The 18,036-nt window shown below is 45.9% G+C and overlaps 1 protein-coding gene across 1 annotated transcript; it reads right to left on the reverse strand.

Moving 5' to 3' along the window:
- Positions 1-450: 450 nt before the first annotated feature.
- Positions 451-15,363, reverse strand: LOC310739020 (uncharacterized protein). Its single transcript, XM_083564606.1, has 2 exons — positions 15,132-15,363; positions 451-1,833 (listed from the first exon to the last, which is right to left on the reverse strand). The coding sequence occupies exon 2, from the start codon at positions 1,739-1,741 to the stop codon at positions 956-958; it is 786 nt and encodes a 261-aa protein (XP_083420732.1). The 5' UTR covers positions 1,742-1,833; positions 15,132-15,363; the 3' UTR covers positions 451-955.
- Between the last annotated feature and the right edge of the window lie 2,673 nt (positions 15,364-18,036).

Here is an 18,036-nt window from a genome sequence, read left to right on the forward strand (position 1 = left end):
CTCTTCCATAGTGTTGGTTCTGTTTCCTTAGATAGTAATGAATGTAGACACTAAACCCTGAATATGTGTTTAACACTTCTACACTAATACACCCCCCCCCCCCATCATTCAAATCCACACTGCAGTCTGACAAAACCCTGTCCAGATTAGATATCTATCAGACCTTATAGAGAATATTAAATGATCTCTTCAGTGTCAGAGCTAGAAGGTGTAGAGTCATGAACAGAGCACAGAAGAGAGTCTGACCAAGTGATCAGGACCAGGCTGATTAATATGCAGACGCGTCTACAAAGACACCGGACAGACTATTCGATTTTATAGCATGAAGGGAAAAAATAGGTCAAACATATATCAGCTATCAGCTGCCCTGATTCTGAATCTCAGCTTCGGTCAGAGAAAAACCCATATCAGTGGAGCTCTAGTGCAGAGTTTCGACAAGAAGAACAGAGAAGAGTGAAGTTCTTTAATAATCCCCATGGGGGAACTCTGATGTCACAACAACAACAACAACAACAACACAAAACACACAAATAACCAACATAAATAATAAACATCTAAATATAAATGATATACCTACAACATCTGAGCTCTTAACAGACTGTTTACAGTTTTCTGTGTAGATGAACCTTCCAGACAGAAAATACTGTATATGCGTGATGAGGTGTGTGTGTGTGTGTGTGTGTGCAATAGTCACAAGTAAAGTCATAAATAAATAAAAAGTGTCAGTGCATGTGTGTAAGAAAGTGCAGTAACATCGAGTATGAAGTTCCTTTAGAGAAGATCTAGTTCTTCAGCATATCCTGGTCCTCAGCAGTGTGAATGTGTTTGTGTTGCTGAACGTTCCTCCTCTTGCTGAACCTGTTCCCACACTCGGAGCACTGACTCGGCTTGTCTGCAGTGTGACTGTGCTGGTGGACCTCCAGCGTTTCGTCCCGACTGAAGCTCCTCCCACACTCTAAACAGCAGTATGGTTTGTCTCCGGTGTGAATGTGTCGGTGTCTCTGAAGGTTACTGTGACTGCTGAAGCTCCTCCCACACTCGTTACAGAGATATGGCTTCGGCCCCGTGTGAACACGCTGGTGGATCTGCAGGGCGGTTCCTTGCCTGAAGCTCTTCCCACACTCCAGACAGTAATAGGGTTTATCTCCGGTGTGAATTCGGAGGTGGATCTGGAGCCCGGTTCCTTGTCGAAAACATTTCCCGCACTCCAGACAGTAGTAGGGTTTATCTCCGGTGTGAATGCGGAGGTGCTGCTGGAGCTCTTGGAACACAGCGAGCACAGATACGGTTTCTCTCCGGTGTGAACGCGTTGATGTTTTATAAGACTGTCGCTTTCTATAAAACTCTTCTCGCAGTGCGAACACCGATACGGTTTCTCTCCGGTGTGGATGCGCTGATGCCGCTCGAGATTGCTCTTGCTGCTGAAGTTCTTCCCACACAGCGAACACCGGTACGGCTTCTCCTCAGCGTGAACGCTCTGATGTTTCCTCAGGTTGCCCTTCTGGCTGAAGCTCTTTCCACACTGTGAGCACTGGTACGGCTTCTCTCCGGTGTGAACACGCCGGTGCTCTTTAAGTGTGCTTACCTGACTGAAGCTCTTCCAACACTCGGAGCACTGATGAAGCTTTTTCACTCTTCTGTCATAGTGGTTCCTGAGGAAAGAACCTGATGATATCTGAGCACTACTGGGGCTCTCTCGGTGGGGTTCCTGATTCTCACATTTCATCTTCTCAGACTTCATCCGAGTTGTATTTCTGGGTGTTCTTGCTGAGGAATCATATATGACGTAGGCACAGAAGACTGAGAGGATCAACAGATTCCAGTCGATTAGATCTGAATTGGAAAAGAGGTGGGAATGGTTTCAATCATTTCATCTGCAGTCCAAAATCAAACATCTATACTATAGCTATATTATTAGCTATATATTAATTTTACATAAGTTTTTAAGTTCACATATATAATATAAATATATAATATATTACATGTGTAAACTGATCTTCAGGCCCTCAGGCAGCAGTGCATTTAAATCAGTGATGATTCTGTAATGTGAATTACTGCATGGGCTCATTAACACCTCCAGAAATCACTGTCTGTAAACACGGTTCTCCATGTCATCTACTAATGCAGATTAAATCTCTATCACACAAAGAAGCAGAATTTATACCTTTACGCCTTCACACCGCGCCGCACGGTGCTGCTTTACACTGGACCTCCTGGACTGTTTAAAGGCTCGGGCATGGAGAAGCTGGTGTTGGATCTCAGATGTTGAGTTATTTTATGAGTTGCTCAGTAGCTCCTGGTTTTATAACCATAATGACTGTAAAAGACTGTAGAAAGATCATCAGTCATAATCACACACTCCAGTGCTCATGTTAGTTCTCACTCTCCAGTGTTCTGTAGTGTTTAAAGACTATAATCACACTCTTGATGTCACCCAAATGAGGATGAGGTTCTGCTTTTGAGTCTGGTTCCTCTCAAGGTTTCTTCCTCATAACATCTAAGGGAGTTTTTCCTTCACCACAGCCTCCATGGTGCTCATCAGGGATAAATAAACATCCTTCACCTTCACTGTTAAATTCTGTAAAGCTGCTTTGAGATGATGTCTGTTGTGAAAAGCGCAATAGAAATAAACTTGACTTGACACCGTGCCGCACATTGGTGCTTTATATCACACCACACTGCACATGGGTACTTTAAAGTCACTATATCACTTTAATTTGTACTGTTAATATCTGCCATACGCAATGATGTATATACATATATTTTCATATATTTTATATAGTTTATACTTTTTATTTATCTGCATTTTATTTTGGCTTCTGAACTGAGCGCTGAGAACAACTTGGGTTGTCCTTTTCCTCTTTAGTCCGGATGAGATGGCGTCCCAGTTTTCCAAAAAGAACTTCAGATTTTGATTCGTCTGACCACAGAACAGTTTTCCACTTTGCCACAGTCCATTGTAAATGAGCCGTGGCCCTGAGAAAACGGCTGAGCTTCTGGATCATGTTTAGATATGGCTTCTACTTTAACCTATAGAGTTTTAGCCGGCGACGGCGAATGGCACGGTGGATTGTGTTCACCAACAATGTTTTCTAGAAGTTTTCCTGAGCCCAAGTTGTGATTTCCATTACAGTAACATTCCTGTATGTGATGCAGTGGCGTCTAAGGGCAGAAGATCACGAGCATCCAGTATGGTTTTCCAGCCTTCACCCTTACGCACAGAGATTGTTCCTGATTCTCTGAATCTTTGGATGATATGATGCACTGTAGATGATGAGAACTTCAAACTCTTTGCAATTATTTCTCTGAGAAACTCCACTATTTATCACCACAGCATTGGGGGAACTGGTGATCCTCTGCCGATCTTCACTTCTGAGAGACACTTCCACTCTGAGAGGCTCTTTTTATACCCATTCATGTTGCCAATTGATCTAATAAGTTGTAAATTGGTCCTCCAGCTGTTCCTTATATGTACATTTAACTTTTCCAGCCTCTAATTGCTACCTGTCCCAACTTTTTTGGAATGTGTAGCTCTCATGAAATCCAAAATGAGCCAATATTTGGCATTAAACTGTCTCTCTTTCAACATTTGATATGTTTTCTATATTCTATTGTGAATAAAATATAAGTTTATGAGATTTGTAAGTTATTGCATTCCATTTTTATTCACAATTTGTTCAGCATCACAACTTTTTTGGAATCGGATTTGTATGTGTATGTGACAAATAATATTTGATTTTGTGGAGACTCATTTAGCTACAAGGGTCTTAGTAAAGACAGGTACTGATGTAGGTTGTGTATCTAGTGTAGACTTTGTAGTGCACTACGGAGTGTGTAGTAAACGGCGCTAGTGTAGACTCTGTAGTGCACTACGGAGTGTGTAGTAAACAGCGCTAGTGTAGACTCTGTAGTGCACTACGGAGTGTGTAGTAAACGGCGCTAGTGTAGACTCTGTAGTGCACTACGGAGTGTGTAGTAAACGGCGCTAGTGTAGACTCTGTAGTGCACTACGGAGTGTGTAGTAAACAGCGCTAGTGTAGACTCTGTAGTGCACTACGGAGTGTGTATTAAACAGCGCTAGTGTAGACTCTGTAGTGCACTACGGAGTGTGTAGTAAACGGCGCTAGTGTAGACTCTGTAGTGCACTACGGAGTGTGTAGTAAACGGCGCTAGTGTAGACTCTGTAGTGCACTACGGAGTGTGTAGTAAACGGCGCTAGTGTAGACTCTGTAGCGCACTACGGAGTGTGTAGTAAACGGCGCTAGTGTAGACTCTGTAGCGCACTACGGAGTGTGTAGTAAACGGCGCTAGTGTAGACTCTGTAGCGCACTACGGAGTGTGTAGTAAACGGCGCTAGTGTAGACTCTGTAGCGCACTACGGAGTGTGTATTAAACGGCGCTAGTGTAGACTCTGTAGCGCACTACGGAGTGTGTATTAAACAGCGCTAGTGTAGACTCTGTAGCGCACTATGAAGGAGTGTGTGGTAAACAGCGCTAGTGTAGACTCTGTAGTGCACTATGAAGGAGTGTGTGGTAAACAGCGCTAGTGTAGACTCTGTAGTGCACTACGGAGTGTGTATTAAACGGCGCTAGTGTAGACTCTGTAGCGCACTACGGAGTGTGTATTAAACGGCGCTAGTGTAGACTCTGTAGCGCACTACGGAGTGTGTGGTAAACAGCGCTAGTGTAGACTCTGTAGTGCACTACGGAGTGTGTGGTAAACAGCGCTAGTGTAGACTCTGTAGTGCACTACGGAGTGTGTATTAAATGGCGCTAGTGTAGACTCTGTAGTGCACTACGGAGTGTGTATTAAACGGCGCTAGTGTAGACTCTGTAGTGCACTATGAAGGAGTGTGTGGTAAACAGCGCTAGTGTAGACTCTGTAGTGCACTATGAAGGAGTGTGTGGTAAACAGCGCTAGTGTAGACTCTGTAGTGCACTACGGAGTGTGTATTAAATGGCGCTAGTGTAGACTCTGTAGTGCACTACGGAGTGTGTATTAAACAGCGCTAGTGTAGACTCTGTAGTGCACTATGAAGGAGTGTGTGGTAAACAGCGCTAGTGTAGACTCTGTAGTGCACTATGAAGGAGTGTGTGGTAAACAGCGCTAGTGTAGACTCTGTAGTGCACTACGGAGTGTGTATTAAACGGCGCTAGTGTAGACTCTGTAGTGCACTACGGAGTGTGTGGTAAACGGCGCTAGTGTAGACTCTGTAGTGCACTACGGAGTGTGTGGTAAACGGCGCTAGTGTAGACTCTGTAGTGCACTATGAAGGAGTGTGTATTAAACGGCGCTAGTGTAGACTCTGTAGTGCACTACGGAGTGTGTAGTAAACAGCGCTAGTGTGGACTCTGTAGTGCACTACGGAGTGTGTATTAAACGGCGCTAGTGTAGACTCTGTAGTGCACTACGGAGTGTGTATTAAACGCCGCTAGTGTAGACTCTGTAGTGCACTACGGAGTGTGTAGTAAACGGCGCTAGTGTAGACTCTGTAGTGCACTACGGAGTGTGTAGTAAACGGCGCTAGTGTAGACTCTGTAGTGCACTACGGAGTGTGTAGTAAACGGCGCTAGTGTAGACTCTGTAGTGCACTACGGAGTGTGTAGTAAACGGCGCTAGTGTAGACTCTGTAGTGCACTACGGAGTGTGTAGTAAACGGCGCTAGTGTAGACTCTGTAGTGCACTACGGAGTGTGTAGTAAACGGCGCTAGTGTAGACTCTGTAGTGCACTACGGAGTGTGTAGTAAACGGCGCTAGTGTAGACTCTGTAGTGCACTACGGAGTGTGTAGTAAACGGCGCTAGTGTAGACTCTGTAGTGCACTACGGAGTGTGTATTAAACGGCGCTAGTGTAGACTCTGTAGTGCACTACGGAGTGTGTAGTAAACGGCGCTAGTGTAGACTCTGTAGTGCACTACGGAGTGTGTAGTAAACGGCGCTAGTGTAGACTCTGTAGTGCACTACGGAGTGTGTAGTAAACGGCGCTAGTGTAGACTCTGTAGTGCACTACGGAGTGTGTGGTAAACGGCGCTAGTGTAGACTCTGTAGTGCACTACGGAGTGTGTGGTAAACGGCGCTAGTGTAGACTCTGTAGTGCACTATGAAGGAGTGTGTATTAAACGGCGCTAGTGTAGACTCTGTAGTGCACTACGGAGTGTGTAGTAAACAGCGCTAGTGTGGACTCTGTAGTGCACTACGGAGTGTGTATTAAACGGCGCTAGTGTAGACTCTGTAGTGCACTACGGAGTGTGTATTAAACGGCGCTAGTGTAGACTCTGTAGTGCACTACGGAGTGTGTATTAAACGGCGCTAGTGTAGACTCTGTAGTGCACTACGGAGTGTGTAGTAAACGGCGCTAGTGTAGACTCTGTAGTGCACTACGGAGTGTGTGGTAAACAGCGCTAGTGTAGACTCTGTAGTGCACTACGGAGTGTGTATTAAACAGCGCTAGTGTAGACTCTGTAGTGCACTATGAAGGAGTGTGTGGTAAACAGCGCTAGTGTAGACTCTGTAGTGCACTATGAAGGAGTGTGTGGTAAACAGCGCTAGTGTAGACTCTGTAGTGCACTACGGAGTGTGTATTAAACGGCGCTAGTGTAGACTCTGTAGTGCACTACGGAGTGTGTATTAAACTGCGCTAGTGTAGACTCTGTAGTGCACTATGAAGGAGTGTGTGGTAAACGGCGCTAGTGTAGACTCTGTAGTGCACTATGAAGGAGTGTGTATTAAACAGCGCTAGTGTAGACTCTGTAGTGCACTACGGAGTGTGTAGTAAACGGCGCTAGTGTAGACTCTGTAGTGCACTACGGAGTGTGTAGTAAACAGCGCTAGTGTAGACTCTGTAGTGCACTACGGAGTGTGTAGTAAACGGCGCTAGTGTAGACTCTGTAGTGCACTACGGAGTGTGTAGTAAACGGCGCTAGTGTAGACTCTGTAGTGCACTACGGAGTGTGTAGTAAACGGCGCTAGTGTAGACTCTGTAGTGCACTACGGAGTGTGTAGTAAACGGCGCTAGTGTAGACTCTGTAGTGCACTACGGAGTGTGTAGTAAACAGCGCTAGTGTAGACTCTGTAGTGCACTACGGAGTGTGTAGTAAACGGCGCTAGTGTAGACTCTGTAGTGCACTACGGAGTGTGTAGTAAACGGCGCTAGTGTAGACTCTGTAGTGCACTACGGAGTGTGTAGTAAACGGCGCTAGTGTAGACTCTGTAGTGCACTACAGAGTGTGTAGTAAACAGCGCTAGTGTAGACTCTGTAGTGCACTACGGAGTGTGTGGTAAACAGCGCTAGTGTAGACTCTGTAGTGCACTACGGAGTGTGTATTAAACAGCGCTAGTGTAGACTCTGTAGTGCACTATGAAGGAGTGTGTGGTAAACAGCGCTAGTGTAGACTCTGTAGTGCACTATGAAGGAGTGTGTGGTAAACAGCGCTAGTGTAGACTCTGTAGTGCACTACGGAGTGTGTATTAAACGGCGCTAGTGTAGACTCTGTAGTGCACTACGGAGTGTGTGGTAAACGGCGCTAGTGTAGACTCTGTAGTGCACTACGGAGTGTGTGGTAAACGGCGCTAGTGTAGACTCTGTAGTGCACTACGGAGTGTGTGGTAAACGGCGCTAGTGTAGACTCTGTAGTGCACTATGAAGGAGTGTGTATTAAACGGCGCTAGTGTAGACTCTGTAGTGCACTACGGAGTGTGTAGTAAACAGCGCTAGTGTGGACTCTGTAGTGCACTACGGAGTGTGTATTAAACGGCGCTAGTGTAGACTCTGTAGTGCACTACGGAGTGTGTATTAAACGGCGCTAGTGTAGACTCTGTAGTGCACTACGGAGTGTGTAGTAAACGGCGCTAGTGTAGACTCTGTAGTGCACTACGGAGTGTGTGGTAAACAGCGCTAGTGTAGACTCTGTAGTGCACTACGGAGTGTGTATTAAACAGCGCTAGTGTAGACTCTGTAGTGCACTATGAAGGAGTGTGTGGTAAACAGCGCTAGTGTAGACTCTGTAGTGCACTATGAAGGAGTGTGTGGTAAACAGCGCTAGTGTAGACTCTGTAGTGCACTACGGAGTGTGTATTAAACGGCGCTAGTGTAGACTCTGTAGTGCACTACGGAGTGTGTATTAAACTGCGCTAGTGTAGACTCTGTAGTGCACTATGAAGGAGTGTGTGGTAAACGGCGCTAGTGTAGACTCTGTAGTGCACTATGAAGGAGTGTGTATTAAACAGCGCTAGTGTAGACTCTGTAGTGCACTACGGAGTGTGTAGTAAACGGCGCTAGTGTAGACTCTGTAGTGCACTACGGAGTGTGTAGTAAACAGCGCTAGTGTAGACTCTGTAGTGCACTACGGAGTGTGTAGTAAACGGCGCTAGTGTAGACTCTGTAGTGCACTACGGAGTGTGTAGTAAACGGCGCTAGTGTAGACTCTGTAGTGCACTACGGAGTGTGTAGTAAACGGCGCTAGTGTAGACTCTGTAGTGCACTACGGAGTGTGTAGTAAACGGCGCTAGTGTAGACTCTGTAGTGCACTACGGAGTGTGTAGTAAACAGCGCTAGTGTAGACTCTGTAGTGCACTACGGAGTGTGTGGTAAACGGCGCTAGTGTAGACTCTGTAGTGCACTACGGAGTGTGTAGTAAACAGCGCTAGTGTAGACTCTGTAGTGCACTACGGAGTGTGTGGTAAACAGCGCTAGTGTAGACTCTGTAGTGCACTACGGAGTGTGTATTAAACAGCGCTAGTGTAGACTCTGTAGTGCACTACGGAGTGTATAGTAAACGGCGCTAGTGTAGACTCTGTAGTGCACTACGGAGTGTATAGTAAACGGCGCTAGTGTAGACTCTGTAGTGCACTACGGAGTGTATAGTAAACGGCGCTAGTGTAGACTCTGTAGTGCACTACGGAGTGTATAGTAAACGGCGCTAGTGTAGACTCTGTAGTGCACTACGGAGTGTGTAGTAAACGGCGCTAGTGTAGACTCTGTAGTGCACTACGGAGTGTGTAGTAAACGGCGCTAGTGTAGACTCTGTAGTGCACTACGGAGTGTGTAGTAAACGGCGCTAGTGTAGACTCTGTAGTGCACTACGGAGTGTGTAGTAAACGGCGCTAGTGTAGACTCTGTAGTGCACTACGGAGTGTGTAGTAAACGGCGCTAGTGTAGACTCTGTAGTGCACTACGGAGTGTGTAGTAAACGGCGCTAGTGTAGACTCTGTAGTGCACTACGGAGTGTGTAGTAAACGGCGCTAGTGTAGACTCTGTAGTGCACTACGGAGTGTGTAGTAAACGGCGCTAGTGTAGACTCTGTAGTGCACTACGGAGTGTGTAGTAAACGGCGCTAGTGTAGACTCTGTAGTGCACTACGGAGTGTGTAGTAAACGGCGCTAGTGTAGACTCTGTAGTGCACTACGGAGTGTGTAGTAAACGGCGCTAGTGTAGACTCTGTAGTGCACTACGGAGTGTGTAGTAAACGGCGCTAGTGTAGACTCTGTAGTGCACTACGGAGTGTGTAGTAAACGGCGCTAGTGTAGACTCTGTAGTGCACTACGGAGTGTGTAGTAAACGGCGCTAGTGTAGACTCTGTAGTGCACTACGGAGTGTGTAGTAAACGGCGCTAGTGTAGACTCTGTAGTGCACTACGGAGTGTGTAGTAAACAGCGCTAGTGTAGACTCTGTAGTGCACTACGGAGTGTGTAGTAAACGGCGCTAGTGTAGACTCTGTAGTGCACTACGGAGTGTGTAGTAAACGGCGCTAGTGTAGACTCTGTAGTGCACTACGGAGTGTGTAGTAAACGGCGCTAGTGTAGACTCTGTAGTGCACTACGGAGTGTGTAGTAAACGGCGCTAGTGTAGACTCTGTAGTGCACTACGGAGTGTGTAGTAAACGGCGCTAGTGTAGACTCTGTAGTGCACTACGGAGTGTGTATTAAACAGCGCTAGTGTAGACTCTGTAGTGCACTACGGAGTGTGTATTAAACAGCGCTAGTGTAGACTCTGTAGTGCACTACGGAGTGTGTATTAAACAGCGCTAGTGTAGACTCTGTAGTGCACTACGGAGTGTGTGGTAAACGGCGCTAGTGTAGACTCTGTAGTGCACTACGGAGTGTGTATTAAACGGCGCTAGTGTAGACTCTGTAGTGCACTACGGAGTGTGTGGTAAACAGCGCTAGTGTAGACTCTGTAGTGCACTACGGAGTGTGTATTAAACAGCGCTAGTGTAGACTCTGTAGTGCACTACGGAGTGTGTATTAAACGGCGCTAGTGTAGACTCTGTAGTGCACTACGGAGTGTGTATTAAACGGCGCTAGTGTAGACTCTGTAGTGCACTACGGAGTGTGTGGTAAACGGCGCTAGTGTAGACTCTGTAGTGCACTACGGAGTGTGTAGTAAACAGCGCTAGTGTAGACTCTGTAGTGCACTACGGAGTGTGTGGTAAACAGCGCTAGTGTAGACTCTGTAGTGCACTACGGAGTGTGTATTAAACAGCGCTAGTGTAGACTCTGTAGTGCACTACGGAGTGTGTATTAAACGGCGCTAGTGTAGACTCTGTAGTGCACTACGGAGTGTGTATTAAACAGCGCTAGTGTAGACTCTGTAGTGCACTACGGAGTGTATAGTAAACGGCGCTAGTGTAGACTCTGTAGTGCACTACGGAGTGTATAGTAAACGGCGCTAGTGTAGACTCTGTAGTGCACTACGGAGTGTGTAGTAAACGGCGCTAGTGTAGACTCTGTAGTGCACTACGGAGTGTGTAGTAAACGGCGCTAGTGTAGACTCTGTAGTGCACTACGGAGTGTGTAGTAAACAACGCTAGTGTAGACTCTGTAGTGCACTACGGAGTGTGTAGTAAACGGCGCTAGTGTAGACTCTGTAGTGCACTACGGAGTGTGTAGTAAACGGCGCTAGTGTAGACTCTGTAGTGCACTACGGAGTGTGTAGTAAACGGCGCTAGTGTAGACTCTGTAGTGCACTACGGAGTGTGTATTAAACAGCGCTAGTGTAGACTCTGTAGTGCACTACGGAGTGTGTATTAAACAGCGCTAGTGTAGACTCTGTAGTGCACTACGGAGTGTGTGGTAAACAGCGCTAGTGTAGACTGTAGTGCACTACGGAGTGTGTAGTAAACAGCGCTAGTGTAGACTCTGTAGTGCACTACGGAGTGTGTAGTAAACAGCGCTAGTGTAGACTCTGTAGTGCACTACGGAGTGTGTAGTAAACAGCGCTAGTGTAGACTCTGTAGTGCACTACGGAGTGTGTAGTAAACAGCGCTAGTGTAGACTCTGTAGCGCACTACGGAGTGTGTATTAAACAGCGCTAGTGTAGACTCTGTAGTGCACTATGAAGGAGTGTGTGGTAAACAGCGCTAGTGTAGACTCTGTAGTGCACTATGAAGGAGTGTGTGGTAAACAGCGCTAGTGTAGACTCTGTAGTGCACTACGGAGTGTGTATTAAACGGCGCTAGTGTAGACTCTGTAGCGCACTACGGAGTGTGTATTAAACGGCGCTAGTGTAGACTCTGTAGCGCACTACGGAGTGTGTGGTAAACAGCGCTAGTGTAGACTCTGTAGTGCACTACGGAGTGTGTGGTAAACAGCGCTAGTGTAGACTCTGTAGTGCACTACGGAGTGTGTGGTAAACAGCGCTAGTGTAGACTCTGTAGTGCACTACGGAGTGTGTATTAAACGGCGCTAGTGTAGACTCTGTAGTGCACTACGGAGTGTGTGGTAAACGGCGCTAGTGTAGACTCTGTAGTGCACTACGGAGTGTGTGGTAAACGGCGCTAGTGTAGACTCTGTAGTGCACTATGAAGGAGTGTGTATTAAACGGCGCTAGTGTAGACTCTGTAGTGCACTACGGAGTGTGTAGTAAACAGCGCTAGTGTGGACTCTGTAGTGCACTACGGAGTGTGTATTAAACGGCGCTAGTGTAGACTCTGTAGTGCACTACGGAGTGTGTATTAAACGGCGCTAGTGTAGACTCTGTAGTGCACTACGGAGTGTGTAGTAAACGGCGCTAGTGTAGACTCTGTAGTGCACTACGGAGTGTGTGGTAAACAGCGCTAGTGTAGACTCTGTAGTGCACTACGGAGTGTGTATTAAACAGCGCTAGTGTAGACTCTGTAGTGCACTATGAAGGAGTGTGTGGTAAACAGCGCTAGTGTAGACTCTGTAGTGCACTATGAAGGAGTGTGTGGTAAACAGCGCTAGTGTAGACTCTGTAGTGCACTACGGAGTGTGTATTAAACGGCGCTAGTGTAGACTCTGTAGTGCACTACGGAGTGTGTATTAAACTGCGCTAGTGTAGACTCTGTAGTGCACTATGAAGGAGTGTGTGGTAAACGGCGCTAGTGTAGACTCTGTAGTGCACTATGAAGGAGTGTGTATTAAACGGCGCTAGTGTAGACTCTGTAGTGCACTACGGAGTGTGTAGTAAACGGCGCTAGTGTAGACTCTGTAGTGCACTACGGAGTGTGTAGTAAACAGCGCTAGTGTAGACTCTGTAGTGCACTACGGAGTGTGTAGTAAACGGCGCTAGTGTAGACTCTGTAGTGCACTACGGAGTGTGTAGTAAACGGCGCTAGTGTAGACTCTGTAGTGCACTACGGAGTGTGTAGTAAACGGCGCTAGTGTAGACTCTGTAGTGCACTACGGAGTGTGTAGTAAACGGCGCTAGTGTAGACTCTGTAGTGCACTACGGAGTGTGTAGTAAACGGCGCTAGTGTAGACTCTGTAGTGCACTACGGAGTGTGTAGTAAACAGCGCTAGTGTAGACTCTGTAGTGCACTACGGAGTGTGTGGTAAACAGCGCTAGTGTAGACTCTGTAGTGCACTACGGAGTGTGTAGTAAACAGCGCTAGTGTAGACTCTGTAGTGCACTACGGAGTGTGTGGTAAACAGCGCTAGTGTAGACTCTGTAGTGCACTACGGAGTGTGTATTAAACAGCGCTAGTGTAGACTCTGTAGTGCACTACGGAGTGTATAGTAAACGGCGCTAGTGTAGACTCTGTAGTGCACTACGGAGTGTATAGTAAACGGCGCTAGTGTAGACTCTGTAGTGCACTACGGAGTGTGTAGTAAACGGCGCTAGTGTAGACTCTGTAGTGCACTACGGAGTGTGTAGTAAACAGCGCTAGTGTAGACTCTGTAGTGCACTACGGAGTGTGTAGTAAACAGCGCTAGTGTAGACTCTGTAGTGCACTACGGAGTGTGTAGTAAACGGCGCTAGTGTAGACTCTGTAGTGCACTACGGAGTGTGTAGTAAACGGCGCTAGTGTAGACTCTGTAGTGCACTACGGAGTGTGTAGTAAACGGCGCTAGTGTAGACTCTGTAGTGCACTACGGAGTGTGTAGTAAACGGCGCTAGTGTAGACTCTGTAGTGCACTACGGAGTGTGTATTAAACAGCGCTAGTGTAGACTCTGTAGTGCACTACGGAGTGTGTATTAAACAGCGCTAGTGTAGACTCTGTAGTGCACTACGGAGTGTGTGGTAAACGGCGCTAGTGTAGACTCTGTAGTGCACTACGGAGTGTGTATTAAACGGCGCTAGTGTAGACTCTGTAGTGCACTACGGAGTGTGTGGTAAACAGCGCTAGTGTAGACTCTGTAGTGCACTACGGAGTGTGTATTAAACAGCGCTAGTGTAGACTCTGTAGTGCACTACGGAGTGTGTATTAAACGGCGCTAGTGTAGACTCTGTAGTGCACTACGGAGTGTGTATTAAACAGCGCTAGTGTAGACTCTGTAGTGCACTACGGAGTGTGTGGTAAACGGCGCTAGTGTAGACTCTGTAGTGCACTACGGAGTGTGTAGTAAACAGCGCTAGTGTAGACTCTGTAGTGCACTACGGAGTGTGTGGTAAACAGCGCTAGTGTAGACTCTGTAGTGCACTACGGAGTGTGTATTAAACAGCGCTAGTGTAGACTCTGTAGTGCACTACGGAGTGTGTAGTAAACAGCGCTAGTGTAGACTCTGTAGTGCACTACGGAGTGTGTAGTAAACGGCGCTAGTGTAGACTCTGTAGTGCACTACGGAGTGTGTATTAAACGGCGCTAGTGTAGACTCTGTAGTGCACTACGGAGTGTGTATTAAACGGCGCTAGTGTAGACTCTGTAGTGCACTACGGAGTGTGTAGTAAACGGCGCTAGTGTAGACTCTGTAGTGCACTACGGAGTGTGTAGTAAACGGCGCTAGTGTAGACTCTGTAGTGCACTACGGAGTGTGTAGTAAACGGCGCTAGTGTAGACTCTGTAGTGCACTACGGAGTGTGTATTAAACGGCGCTAGTGTAGACTCTGTAGTGCACTACGGAGTGTGTATTAAACAGCGCTAGTGTAGACTCTGTAGTGCACTACGGAGTGTGTATTAAACAGCGCTAGTGTAGACTCTGTAGTGCACTACGGAGTGTGTGGTAAACAGCGCTAGTGTAGACTGTAGTGCACTACGGAGTGTGTAGTAAACAGCGCTAGTGTAGACTCTGTAGTGCACTACGGAGTGTGTATTAAACAGCGCTAGTGTAGACTCTGTAGTGCACTACGGAGTGTGTAGTAAACGGCGCTAGTGTAGACTCTGTAGTGCACTACGGAGTGTGTAGCAAACAGCGCTAGTGTAGACTCTGTAGTGCACTACGGAGTGTGTAGTAAACAGCGCTAGTGTAGACTCTGTAGTGCACTACGGAGTGTGTGGTAAACAGCGCTAGTGTAGACTCTGTAGTGCACTACGGAGTGTGTGGTAAACAGCGCTAGTGTAGACTCTGTAGTGCACTACGGAGTGTGTGGTAAACAGCGCTAGTGTAGACTCTGTAGTGCACTACGGAGTGTGTGGTAAACAGCACTAGTGTAGACTCTGTAGTGCACTACGGAGTGTGTATTAAACAGCGCTAGTGTAGACTGTAGTGCACTACGGAGTGTGTAGTAAACAGCACTAGTGTAGACTCTGTAGTGCACTACGGAGTGTGTAGTAAACAGCGCTAGTGTAGACTCTGTAGTGCACTACGGAGTGTGTATTAAACAGCGCTAGTGTAGACTGTAGTGCACTACGGAGTGTGTGGTAAACAGCGCTAGTGTAGACTCTGTAGTGCACTAGTGTAGGGAGCAGAAACCCGTTTAGGATTGAGCCACTGTTAGCTGAGTTGAAGTTACCTTGATGTTTCCAGCAGAACGCAGTGAAGCTCCTCAAATTCAGCTCCAGCGGATCAGATGGAAGTGTGGAGGTAAAACCCTGTCAGAAATATTGGAATGGAAAGATGATTAGTAGAGTCCGAGATCAGATCATCAATCAGCAACACTGCCGCACGCCTTCTTCTATTCCTGTAACACAACGCGACCTGGACGCTCACAGCGACACCTACTGGACGATCAAGTTAAGTCACCTTTATGTATGTAGTGTTGGAAAGAGTAATAAGATATTGTACTTAAGTAAAAGTGATTTATATATATATATATATATATATATATATATATATATATATATATATATATATATATATATATATATATATACAGTGTTGTGTTAGTTACTTAAAAATAGTAACTAGTTACAGTTACTCGTTACTTCATTCAAAAAGTAACTCAGTTACTTTGTTGATTATTTACACCAAAAAGTAATGTGTTACTGTTAAAAGTAACTTTAATGTTCTTTAACGTTCTTTAATGTTCTCATTAATGCCCTTTTATGCGTTATGGTCTATACAAACACAAAACTGACTTAAACAAAAAGTAATTTTTAAACACTATTTTATTGAAGTCAGAGCAGCACAAACTGAATATATCACAAGGATTTCTGAAATAAATAACAAAACAAGCTGAATAATATTTTCACATTTAAAAACTAAAGTGGCTTCTGCATCATAAAAGCTGTTGTGTTGAGCTCCCAAAAATGTTCCTTTCACAGCTGAAGTATAAAAACTATCAACAATGTTCAACAGAACACCAGGTTAGCTTCTAGCTTCGTCGAGGCATGGAGTTCTCTGGAATGCACATTTGCAGCAAAAATTCTTGAATTCGCACAGTAAATGCACACATTGAACAACTCCAGCATTTTCCACAGCGGCAAATCAAAATGCTTTGATTGGACACTGCATTTTCAATAAAAGTGTGTGATTGGTTATACTGTAATGCTCAAGTCTAATGCAACATCAGCAGAAATACTCAAATATTACACTTTTCATTCATTTCATAAGACAGTGCAGAGACAATTTCCCCCCCAAGTCCCTGTTAATTTCCAACCCTGGTGATAAGCATCATTAACAATGTCACACAGTGATGCAATTCAATCGTACAAAAATTATGTAATTGTAAGATAAGTATTTTTAACCAACCTCAACATGCTTGCACAGGTTTAATGTCAAGTTTTTATAAGCTGCCTGTTCAGTCGCTTTGGGCAAACACAGCTTATAGTGCATAATATAGCTGCTTAATAATTATAGCTCAAAATAGATTTCATAGCGGATTAGTCGAGGCCCGGGTTACCAACGACCACCACAGGTATCGTTAACAACAGGGTACGGGTGTAAATTGTGCTACTGTTATCTGAAGAAGGAGAGGAGAAAGACGTCTACAGAGACAGCAGGGAAAGGAGAAGTGGAGGAGAGTGGAGGTTTGGGTTGGTACTTTAAATGTTGGTACTATGACTGGTAAAGGGAGAGAGGTAGCTGATATGATGGAGAGGAGAAAGGTAGAGATATTGTGTGTTCAGGAGACCAAGTGGAAAGGGAGTAAGACCAGGAACATTGGAGGTGTTTAAACTGTTCTCTCATGGTGTGGATGGAAAGAGAAATGGTGTAGGGGGGATTCTGAAGGAAGAGTACAGTAAGAGTGTAGTGGAGGTGAAGAGAGTTTCTGATAGGGTGATGAACGTGAAGCTGGAAGTTGAAGGGATGATGATAAATGTCATCAGTGTTTATGCTCCACAAGTTGGCTGTGAGATGGAGGAGAAGGAAAGATTCTGGAGTGAATTAGATGAAGTGGTAGAAGGTGAACGTAGGAATGAAAGATTGGTGATTGGTGCAGACTTTAATGGGCATGTAGGTGAAGGGAACAGAGGTGATGAGGAGGTGATGGGTAGGTGTGGTTTTAAGGAGAGGAATGTAGAAGGGCAGATGGTGGTAGATTTTGCTAAAAGGATGGAAATGGCAGTGGTGAACACGTATTTTAAGAAGAAGGAGGATCACATAAGAGTGGGGGAAGGTGCACACAGGTGGACTATGTTCTATGTAGGAGATGCAACCTAAAGAAGATTGGAGGCTGTAAGGTGTTGGCAGGGGACAGTGTAGCTAGACAGCATCGGATGGTGGTCTGTAGGATGGTTTTAGAGGTGAAGAAGAAGAGGAGGAGAGTGAGGACTGAAAGAAGAATAAGATGGTGGAAACTGAAGGGAAGGGGTCAGACAGGGGCTCGTGGTGGTGAAGAGGTGCTGGATGATTGGGAAACTACTGCAGAAGTTATAAGGGAGACAGTTAAGAAAGGCACTTTGGGTGACTTCTGGAAATAGAACGGACTGGTGGTGGAATGAGGAAGTGCAGGAGAGCAGAAGGAGAAAGAGGTTGGAGAAACAGAAGTGGAATCGACAGAGTAATGAGAAAAGTAGGCAGGAGAACAAGGAGATGCGGCAGCAGGTAAAGAGCGATGTGGTGAAAGCCAAGGAAAAGGTATATGAGGAGCTGTGGGAGAATATGGACACTAAGGAAGGAGAAAAGGATTTGTAGTGATTGGCCAGGGAGAGGAACCGAGCTGGGAAGGATGTGCTGCAAGTTAGAGCAATAAATATTTGAATATAAGATGGCGGCGCGGCAAGAGCTCGCAGCGTACTCTCCGGATCCAAAAATGGTGCTTTTACCGTATTTAGCCCAACTTTTCACAATACATGGAGCTCTGTGCGGTGACTCACAGTGGAGGCGTGTGTTTATATCAACAAGGAATGGAGCAAGAACTCTGTGCTTGTCTCATGCTACTGCTCATCGCTAGTGGAGTTTGTGACTGTAAGATGCAGACCGTTTTATTCACCTCGGGAATTCACAACTGTTTTCGTTGTCTGAGTGTACATTCC

The sequence above is a fragment of the Silurus aristotelis genome, assembly GCF_946808225.1.
Source record: "Silurus aristotelis genome assembly, chromosome: 2".
NCBI lineage: Eukaryota > Metazoa > Chordata > Actinopteri > Siluriformes > Siluridae > Silurus > Silurus aristotelis.